The sequence below is a fragment of the Sphaerodactylus townsendi genome, linkage group LG02, assembly GCF_021028975.2.
Source record: "Sphaerodactylus townsendi isolate TG3544 linkage group LG02, MPM_Stown_v2.3, whole genome shotgun sequence".
Lineage (NCBI taxonomy): Eukaryota > Metazoa > Chordata > Lepidosauria > Squamata > Sphaerodactylidae > Sphaerodactylus > Sphaerodactylus townsendi.
This window is the reverse complement of record NC_059426.1, coordinates 178,471,036-178,482,146: the sequence shown is the minus strand read 5'-3', so window position 1 is coordinate 178,482,146 and position 11,111 is coordinate 178,471,036. Positions and strand designations below refer to the sequence as shown.

Genomic DNA, 11,111 nt, shown 5'->3' with positions numbered 1-11,111 from the left:
CTCCTCCTCCTCCTCCTCCTCCTCCTCCTCCTCCTCCTCCTCCTCCTCCTCCTCCTCCTCCTCCTCCTCCTCCTCCTCCTCCTCCTCCTCTTCTTCTTCTTCTTCTTCTTTCTTCTTCTTCTTCTTCTTCTTCTTCTTCTTCTTCTTCTTCTTCTTCTTCTTCTTCTTCTTCTTCTTCTTCTTCTTCTTCTTCTTCTTCTTCTGTTCCCTCTGAAATTAACCCAAGTGACATCTTATTCCATGAGCCGTTTAATTTATTTTATTTATTTATACTTTACATTTATATCCCGCCAATCTCCCAAAGGACTCGAGGCGGCTTTGCATATCAATACATAATAAAAACACAATAATGTAAAAAGCAATACAAAAATATATAAACATTGAAACTAGTTTTGCTGGACAACTCCTGGTTGGTCGGCTTGTGCTTTCATTGGGGGCTCGTTTATATTGTTCCAGGATGGCAGTTTTTGAAGTCAGAACCTCACGTGAGTCCCTCTTTTATGTTTCAGGCCTAAAGAAAAGCTGGCTGAAGCTATGTGGGTCCCCCTAAGATCTTCTCGCTAGGACCTCCAGGACATTGCTGACTATTTTGGAGACCCACCGGCGGGAAAGGAGTGGCAGCCACAGACTGGTCCCTGTTCTCCCTCCGGGGGGAAGGGAGGGAGGAAGCGTTTGTGGACTATGGATCCTCTGACTCGCCCGATTGGGGATATAATGCGGCGGAACCCTCAACAAGACTACGAGCTGGTCCAGAGAGTGGGGAGCGGCACATATGGAGACGTCTACAAGGTGGGAGTCCAGCAGGTGTATTCTCTCGGCCTCCCTGTGGCATTTAGATATTGACAAGCTGGAACATGTCCAGAGGAGGGCAGCCAAAATGGTCAAAGATCTGGAATCCCTGCCCTACGAAGAGAGGGGATGTTTAGCCTGCAGAAGTGAAGGTTAAGAGGGGACACGATAGCTATGTTTAAATATTTGAAGGGACGCCATGTCAAAGAGGGAGCAAGCTTGTTTTCTGCTGCCTCAGAGACTACCCTGTTTCCCCGAATATAAGACATCCCCTGAAAATAAGACGTGGTAGAGGTTTTGCTGAAGTGCGAAATATAAGGCATCCCCCGAAAGTAAGACATAGCAAAGTTTTTGTTTGGAAGCATACCCGACGAACAGAACACAGAAATATAAGACATCCCCTGAAAATAAGACATAGCGCATCTTTGGGAGCAAAAATTAATATAAGACACTGTCTTATTTTCGGAGAAACACGGTAGGACATGGAGTAATGGGTTCAAGGTGCAGGAAAAGAGATTCCACCTAAACATCAGGAAGAACTTCCTGACTGTCAGGGCTGTTCGACAGTGGAATTCACTGCCTCAGAGAGTGGTGGAGTCTCCTTCTTTGCAGGTTTTCAAACAGAGGCTGGATGGCCGTCTGTCAGGAGTGATTGTGTGTTCCTGCACTGTAGGGGGTTGGACCAGGTGGCCCTTGTGGTCTCTGCCAACTCTATGATTCCTGCTGTACTTCCGCTGCAAACTCTGGGCGGCTAATGGCAACCATGAAATAATTCCATAAGAACAATTATAAAAACATATGCACATACATGTGTGTGTGTGTGTATAACTGTAAAAACCTTAACATTCAAATGAACTAAAATGGAGCCCTAACGATGATTGGCTCATTATGCCAGATGAAAATAGGGGGAATCCTTTGGGGGGGGGTGACACTAGAGCAGCGGTTCTCAACCTGTGGGTAGCGACCCCTTTGGGGGTCGAACGACCCTTTCCCAGGGGTCGCCTAAGACTCTCTGCATCAGTGTTCTCCCTCTGTAAAATGGACAAATGTTAGGGTTGGGGGTCACCACAACATGAGGAGCTGTACTAAAGGGTCGCGGCATTAGGAAGGTTAAGAACCGCCTACGGCCATACCACCCTGAACGCGCCCGATCTCTAATCTCGGAAGCTAAGCAGGGTCGGGCCTGGTTAGTACTTGGATGGGAGGTTAAGAACCACTGCACTAGAGGATAATGGCCGAAGACCTACCAAACAAGAGGGAAGCACTGAATCTGTTGATCTGATTCATCTGATGTGACCGGCTTCCTTCCTTCCCTCCCTCCCTTTGAACAGCTTGAGCCAGTTGGGAAACAAGGTGACATTTTTTTTTCACGCCTGGGGTGAACGATAGAAATGAGATTCAGGCGTGTGTGTGTGTGTGAGGCTACATTATTAGCCATTGTGGCCATCTGCCGCTTCTAATAATGAAACGCTAACACCTTGCTGGAGAGCTCTGCCCCGGGAGTCTCTTCCTCCCGCTGTCTGTTGTCAGAAAAAAAAAATCTTCCCCAGCTTTTTAATTTTGGATGACCTCAAAGGAGCGGGTCTGACTCCTCTCCCGTTGACGTGCGTGGCACATTTCTGTGCTTCCCACTCCAGGGCAAAGTTGCCTGAGGATGCTTCCAACAGGCACAAAGTTGTAAAACAATCAGCAGTGAGTCACATGACTGAACGGCATCCTGTCCGAAACAGCTCAGACCGAGAACTGTGGAATCCAAACGACCAAACCGCAGAAGGGAGACACAAAGCGGCAGCGAAGGATCTAGTACAGTGATGGCGAACCTATGGCACGGGGGCCAGAGGTGGCAGAGCCCTCTCTGTGGGCATGCGCAAACAGAGTTCATCATGGGGGGGGGGGGGGGCGATTTCCACATATCTAGGCTGGCCCACATATCTAGGCTGGCCTGGGCCACTGGGCTCGATTATTAGCATTAAACCTAAGACCTAGTTTTGGGGAAGCAGTATAGGTAACCCTGTTAAGTGCTGTTAAACCCTACTGATTTTCATGCAAAGAACTAAAGTGCGATCCTTTACCTGGGAGTAAGCTCAGTTGCTGGCATTGTGGCTTGCTTTTGAGTAAACCCTCCTAGGGTCATGATTCACCCATTCAAAGAGTTGCACGGTTGCTTCAAAGCAAAGCCATCTTCTACCACCAAGCTTACTCCCGAGTAACACACACCTCAGAGCCAACCATTTTTTCTAAACTAAAACCTCAGTATTCAGGTTAAATTGCTGTGTCGGCACTTTGCGATAAATAAGTGGGTTTTGGGTTGCAGTTTGGGCGCTCGGCCTCGAAAAGGTTCGCCACCACTGATCTAGTAGGAGCGTAGCTGAGGTCAGCAGAAAGCAGCGGAACGTTGATTGAGATAAAACCCTGCAAATTGACATGTCAGTGATGAGACGGGTGATAAACATTAAGGCGGTCAGGAAAAACGAGTCACTCTGCCTTTCCCTGGGACATCTGTTTTAGGCAGTTCCTGAACATTACAAGCCAAAGGCAGCCTGAACAGGATCGGGAGGGGCCTGAAACAAGAGCCTTGTTCCTAGACTCTTATTCCCAGCCACTGGGAGGTTCAAAAGATTGCCCCCATTTTGGTGGGGAAGCTGGATTTCTCTTGTAGGTAGAATTTTCTCTTGCAAGAAGATATCACTGAGTCCTGTCTTGTGTAGAATTCCCCGGTTTTAGTTTTCAGGCTGGACAGACTTTTTTTTTATTTAAGAGGAAGATGAGTTTGGATTTATTACCCACTTTACTCAATCATAAAGCCTCTCAAAGTGGCTTACAAACTCCTTCCCTTCTTCTCCCCACAACAGACACTTTAGGAGGTATTGGTGGGGCTGAGAGAGTTCTGGGAGAACTGTGACTAGCCCAAGATCACCCCGCAGGAATGTGTAGGAGTGGAGAAACAAACCCAGTTCTCCAGATTAGAGTCCACTTCTCTTAACCACTACAGAACTACTCCGTCCGTCCGTCCGTCCGTCCGTCCGTCCGTCCGTCCGTCCTTCCTTCCTTCCTTCCTTCCTTCCTTCCTTCCTTCCTTCCTTCCTTCCTTCCTTCCTTCCTTCCTTCCTTCCTTCCTTCCTTCCTTCCTTCCTTCCTTCCTTTTCCTTCCTTCCTTTTGCTATCTTGCCCTTTTCTAGCCAGCACACAGTTCTGAAATGGAGGTGTGAGAGGGTAGGGTAAGAGTCGTGTTCTTACTGAATGGCCTTCAGGCTTCTTATTGTTGTTGGGGTTGTTAATAAAATAATTATACATCCTTCTCTGAGTGGGCTCAGGGCATTGTGCAACTTAAAAACTTAATAAATACCTTAAAATTGTGTAAAATTCATATTTACAATACAGCGTCCTAAAGGGTGGGATGATAAGACCATACCCACAACTCCATTTATGCTAGCTTAGGGAAAATGGAGGGGAAGGGGAGGGCAAACAGATGTAATGCCATTGCTGTCCTGGACCATGGGCCTGGTGGAATTGTGATAACTCCCAAGGGGCCCAGTCTCATTTGACAGCATGTCCCACTGGGCCGGGGCTGAGAAACCCCTGGTCTTCCCCCAACTCCCTGAGCCTCTCTTAAGGCATGAATCCAGACCTCGTACCATTTTGGTTGCCAGTCGAAGCCGCCTTTGCGTTCGTGCACCTGTGGCGCTCGTGACGGCCTCTTTGAATTTCAGAGATCCCTTCCGAACACATATTCCTCACACAGCAGCTCTCCTTTCTCTCATTGCGACATAAGTTGTCAATTTCAGTTTAGACTACTGCGCATATTTCCTCCTTCGGACGTTTGACTTGATCGCTTGCGACTGTGTATCACCAGGCATTAAATATGATACGAGGGGTGACCTTGAGCTGAGAGTGGCAAACGCCTCAGGTGTGGGAGTTGGGAGGGGTGGAACGAAGCAGCAACAGAAGAGGGGAAATTCCCAGCCGTGTCCTTTCAGCCATTTCAGCTTCAGTGGTGAAGGTAGTGGTGAATGCCCTTTTGGAAAAACTCTGGGAAGTTGAGCAGTGCTAAGACCTGATTCTGGCAGTCATTTAGGGGAATTTTTTTAAAAATTATTTATTTGCGGTCCTAGACTAAAATTATAACAATATCCTACACTTACAAATTGCTATAGAAGAAGAAGAAGAGTTTGGATTTATATCCCCCCTTTCTCTCCTGTAGGAGACTCAAAGGGGCTGACAATCTCCTTGCCCTTCCCCCCTCACAACAAACACCCTGTGAGGCTGAGAGAGCTCCTTAGAGCTGTGACTAGCCCAAGGTCACCCAGCTGGCGTGTGTGGGAGTGCACAGGCTAATCTGAATTCCCCAGATAAGCCTCCACAACTCAAGCGGCAGAGCTGGGAATCAAACCCGGTTCCTCCAGAACAGAGTGCACCTGCTCTTAGCCACTGCTCTTAGCCACTACGCCACTGCTATAGGCTAAAACATCAGATTAATTTAAGCAATGAAATCAACAAGCCAAATTCCTAAACTGTTAAGATATTAAATAAACAAATTATTACAAGAGCTGAAACCCTCCCTTATACCTTTCACAAATTATCCGGGCAAATTTAGCAGCCTCACGTATCACACCTATGTTGGTTTCGGCAACTGATATGGAAATAAGAGTCCTCCTCTCTCTACCTTGATATTTATATAAAATAGGATTGATTAACTTCCTTCTTTCCTGGTCCAAATTCTTACAGTCGAAAATAAGATTCTCCAACGATTGTATAGAACCATCCTGGCATAAACATAAGCATTTTTCTTTTGGTCTTTTATTGTATTTGCCAATTAAGGCAACTGTTAGCAGAGCATTATGTCTGATCAGCATAAAACGTCTTCATAGTTCAGGAGCATCTCCGTGGTGGCGAACCTATGGCCCTCCAGATGTTCATTAGGTGCTTAATAGTATTTAGGGGTGTGGTGGCCTGTTTTGTGTTGTTGTTTCTCACCAGTAATGATGGAGCTGCAGGGCAGATCTGGGGTCAGCGGCCAGGGTAGGCATGTATCCAGAGGTGGGATCCAGCAGGTTCTCACCAGTTCCCGAGAGTGGGTTACTAATTATTTGTGTGTGCCGAGGGGGGGTTACTAATTGGGTCTGCTTTTCCGTTAGAAACTCCATTAGGTCCAAAAATCATAAAGTCCTGTTGTTTCCTATGTGGCCAGTTAGCGAAGGTAGAAAACAGGATAATTCTCCCTGTTGGGCTGTTTGAAAAACATGTTTTAGAAATATGGCAAAGTTCCTTGTTTAGGGAAAGTCTCCTTCTTTTGATTTCTAGAAACAAAATGAAGTATTTGAAAGTATTAAGTATTTGACAGGCAGCCAATTATAGGAGAAGTAGTTGTTGTTTCTGTAGGCGGTAGACGATAGGACTTGCTATAATGAGTTTAAATTATGGACAGAAAGATACCAGCTGGAAATTAGGAATTTTTTTTTTACAGTAAGAGTTTTTTACAGTAACGGAGAAATTATTAATGCCCTGCCCCTGGAATGCCTGGCCACGCCCCTGTCGTGCTCCACCCAGCCCCATTGGTGCTACGCCACTGTTTGAATCCCACCACCATGGGAACCTGTTACTAAAATGTCTGGATCCCACCACTGCCAGGAAGATATGGTGAAATGATTCACACACCTTTGGAATTCTTTATTTTGAAAGGGGTATAGCTTAGTATTGTCTGCCCCGGCCGTCCAGGGCTTCGATTCAAGAAAGGACTTTCCTGTCTCCTGCCATCTGCTCTTTCTCCCTAGAAATTCCAAGCGTGTCATTTGGGACCTTCTCCTCGCAGAGCTGCCGAGCTGTATCTTTGCTATTATGTTATGCAGAGAAGCAGATCTCTGCTAATTTGTGCAAAGAGTTCATATGAGAGCAGTTGGTTTTTCCATGGCTTGGAATTTGGATTTTTGGGACAAAAGAGGCCTCCCTTTATTGGCTTGTGATAATGTTTCACGTTGGCTCAGATTTTTGTCACATCTTTTGCCTTGGCATAGTTTAATTTTGGTTCAGTCAATCTGTTTGAGATTATGTGCCTATATAAGCAAGTCCAGGCTTTGGAATATTTTCACCCTACTGATATGTGGGGGGAAAGTATTTCCCCCAGCTTCTTCTCCCCAGCACAACTAACTCTAGGAAAAGCTAGATTTGAGTTCAGTAGAAGAAGAAGAAGAGTTTGGATTTATATCCCCCCTTTCTCTCCTGCAGGAGACTCAAAGGGGCTTACAATCTCCTTGCCCTTCCCCCCTCACAACAAACACCCTGTGAGGTAGGTGGGGCTGAGAGAGCTCCGAGAAGCTGTGACTAGCCCCAGGTCACCCAGCTGGCGTGAGTGGGAGTGCACGGGCTACGGGCTACTCTGAATTCCCCAGATAAGCCTCCACAGCTCAGGCGGCAGAGCTGGGAATCAAACCCGGTTCCTCCAGATTAGATACACGAGCTCTTAACCTCCTACGCCACAGTAGCATGTTAGAGACAGACAAGATTTTCATGATATAAACTTTCAAGTCTCAAAGTATCTGACAAAGGAAGTGTTGACCCTTGAAAACTTATCCCCCCCCCAAAAAAGTGTGGATCTCTAAGTTGCCCCTGGAATGGGATCTAACTCCAGTTGCAAGCCAACGTTGCTACCCTCCTGAAACTCCAAAGAGGTTTATAACTAAAGATTGTGATTTTCTGTATGCCCTTAAATTTTTTTTTATTTTGCCAACAAAATTTACAGAAAGGAAGAAAGATTAAAATGATAAACAAGTAATAAAGAAATTAAAACCGAAAGAGTAAAAAAAAGAGCTAATGTAGGAAAAAGGTGGGGCTACTTTTGAGTGCAGTTCGGCTCACATAAACTTCTGGAAGACAGATTCTTGGGCTTGAGTTTATTCATTTGCGGCCATCTATATATGAATTACTTTTAAGAATGTACATAGGAACTGGTTGTGGCAGGTTTTCCGGGCTGTATGGCCGTGGTCTGGTAGATCTTGTTCCTAACGTTTCGCCTGCATCTGTGGCTGGCATCTTCAGAGGTGTATCACAGAGAAAATTGATACACCTCTGAAAATGCCAGCCACAGATTCAGGCGAAACGTTAGGAACAAGACCTACCAGACCATAGCCACACAGCCCGGAAAACCCGCCACAACCAGTTGAATCCGACCGTGAAAGCCCTCAACAATACATTACATAGGAACGGTTTTTAGAATTAGTTTTAACATGTGGCATTTGAATTCTGATTTCACTTGACATTGTTTTGGGTCTGTAAGCTCCTTTTCGGCAAGAATGGTTGGGAGCCCACAAACGCTCGACTGAAGCGAAGCATTATTTCCCTGGAAGTTTGTGATCTTCGGTATTCCTGACCTGCTTAGAGAAGGTGAAGGTATATTTTTCTGTCTCTTGCGGGGATTGGGCATTTATAGTACCTGATTAAAAGGATGCAGGTTTATCCTGAGGTTAAGAATAGCTTGCAGGAGGCGGAATCAGATTAAGGCTGATCTTTGGTAGGGGAGCTGCAGGTAGCAGCAGGTTGGCATCACCTTTGGAGCATTTTCAGTTGGATCAAAGCTAAATAGGTGGTCTCCATCCTCCTTCCAGGTCAAGTCAAGAATCTTTAATGGCAGACATTCAAATGAGAACAAACACACACATTCAAATGAGAACCAACATACACACACACGAATAACCAGACTTAAACTTACACACACACACACACACACACACACACACAGATACACACACGAATAACCAGACTTAAACTTACAGTCACACACACACACGAATAACCAGACTTAAACTTACACACACACACACAGATACACACACGAATAACCAGACTTAAACTTACAGTCTCACTCACACACACACACACACACACACACACACACACACACACACACGAATAACCAGACTTAAACTTACAGTGACCAGACATAAAAAAGTTGATTAAGAGCGCTTACTTATAACTATGTTAAGAAACCTAGCTATTTGCTGTAAAGCAGCGCCAAAAATATTATTCAAAAGGAATATTGTTTTTTGTTGATCAGTGCAGCCTTCAGAACTGGCCAGGAGAGGTAGCAGAAGCTTTTATCTAACTGTCTCATATAGAGGACAGTGGAATAAAACATAGTATATAGATTCCTCACTATTTAACCTGCATACACAAAGTACTTCATGATGTAGGATAGTTGTAAACCTCTTCCTTGCCTCACAGCAGAGGGTAAGACATTGCACCTAGCTAAAGTTTGCACACCACCCAGCGTAGGGTCAGGAAGTAAGAACAGATATTTGGCCGTGCCCCAGGAGTCGTATGAAATACCTTGGTGAACAGTACTTGCTAGCCTGGATCATCAAGCCATGATACTCCCCCCTTCCATTGCAGACCCAAGTCACGACGTTCCTCCAAGCTCCTTTCCCTTCCTTTCCCCACAACAGACACCTGGTGAGGTAGGTGAGACTGAGAGAGTTCGGAGAGAACTGTGACTAGCCCAAGGTCACCCAGCTGGCGTGTGTGGGAGTGCAGAAACATATCTGGTTCACCAGATAAGCCTCTGCCTCTCAGGTGGAGGAGTGGGGAATCAAACCTGGTTCTCCAGATTAGAATCCACCTGCTCTTAACCACCACTCCACGCTGGTGCCAGGCTCTGGTATTCCTACAGCTGCTCCGTTCCCAAACAGATGCCTTGGTATCACCCCGAAGCACGGTGGGACTGCTTGGCTGCCTGACAGGGTGAGAAAGTGGGTGGAACCTCGTGGGTGCCGGGTGTGTATTTGTGACTTTGCTGCCCCTGCTTAGTCCGCCGTGCGGTCTTGCAGGGCGTGAAACAAAGGCACCATTGAACAGGCTTGGAGGTTTTCTGTTCACATTCTCGGTTGGCTGTTTCTGCTGGCAAAATCCCATTCCCAGTGAATCGACAAAGCCCGTTGCCAAGAGGGAGCGGCCGTAGTCTTGGCTGCACGTTCACTGAGGGTACCAATGAAGCCGCCTTGTGCTGAATAAGACCACTGATCTATCTGAGTCCATACTGCTTACTCTGCCTGTTAGCAGCTCTCCGAGTCTTAGGCTGAATTCTTTCACTTCACCTGTTGCCTGTTTCACTGGGGATTCCAGGGACAGAACTTGGGACCTTCTGTAAACATAGCAGATCTCTCACCGAGCTCATCCTCCAAGCCATTAAGAGAAGGCGACTTCTGATAGTTCTGTATATAGAATCATAGAGTTGGAAGAGACCAGAAGGGCCATCAAGTCCAACCCCCTGCCATGCAGGAACACACGATCAAAGCACTCCTGACAGATGGCCACCCAGCCTCCCTTTAAAAACCTCCAAAGAAGGAGACTCCACCAATCTTGAAGGCAGTGAATTCCACTGGTGACCAGCCCTGACGGTCAGGAAGTTCTTCCTAATATTTAGGTGGAATCTCTTTTCCGTCACCTTGAATCCATTACTCCGTGTCCTAGTCTCTGAAGGCAGCAGAAAACAAGCTTGCTCCCTCTTTGACGTGACATCCCTTCAACTTGCTGACAGTCCCTGGCCCCTCCATGATGCGGCTGGCCTCCACTCGGGCCAGGACCTTTACAGCCCTGGCCCCTGCTTGGTGGAACACTCTTCCTCCAGCTGTCTGGGCCCTGCGGGACCTTGGTGAGTTCTGCAGGGCCTGTAAGACGGAGTTGTTCTGCCGGGCTTTTGGGGTGTCCGGCCGCTGAAAGTGCCCCCCTCCCCTCTCTCCTTTTCATTTTATAGGTAGGGTCCATTACCATCTGCAGGACCCACCCCTTTTCTCTCCCCCCTCGGGAGGGTCTAAGAGGGACCTTGCGGGCACTGCTATATTATGTATTAACTTGCTGCATTTTAACTATGTTATTAGTGACTAATTGATATTCGATTTTATGTTTATTTGTATCTGAATTTTATGTTGTCCACCTCCCAGAGCCCTTTTGGGGGTTGGGCGGTATATAAGTTTGAAAAATAAATAAATACATAAATATTTAAACATGGTTATCATGTCACCCCTTAACCTACGCTTCTCCAGACTAAACGTCCCCAGCTCCCTAATTCCAGACCTTTGACCATTTTGGTCGCCCTCCTCTGGACCCGTTCCAGCTTGTCAATCTCCTTCTTGAATTGCGGTGCCCAGAACTGTACACAACATTCCAGGTGAGGTCTATCCAACGCAGAACAGAGAGGTACAATTACATCCCTCGATCTCGACACAGTACTCCCATTGATGCGCCCCAGAATTCATTGTCTTTCTTGGCTGCCGTATCACACTGCTGACTCACGTTCAGTTTGTGGTCTACTACTGTGCCCAGTCTTCCCAAGG

General features: G+C 46.6%; 1 protein-coding gene across 1 annotated transcript in view; it reads left to right on the top strand.

The window, feature by feature from the left end:
- The first annotated feature begins 509 nt into the window (after positions 1-509).
- The window catches only part of LOC125427112 (mitogen-activated protein kinase kinase kinase kinase 5), a 62,275-nt gene continuing 51,673 nt past the window's right edge, over positions 510-11,111 (top strand). Inside the window, exon 1 of the mRNA XM_048486183.1 lies at positions 510-789. Within this exon, the coding sequence (XP_048342140.1) occupies positions 682-789 (108 nt within the window). The 5' untranslated portion in view covers positions 510-681. The remainder of the gene's footprint in view (positions 790-11,111) is intronic.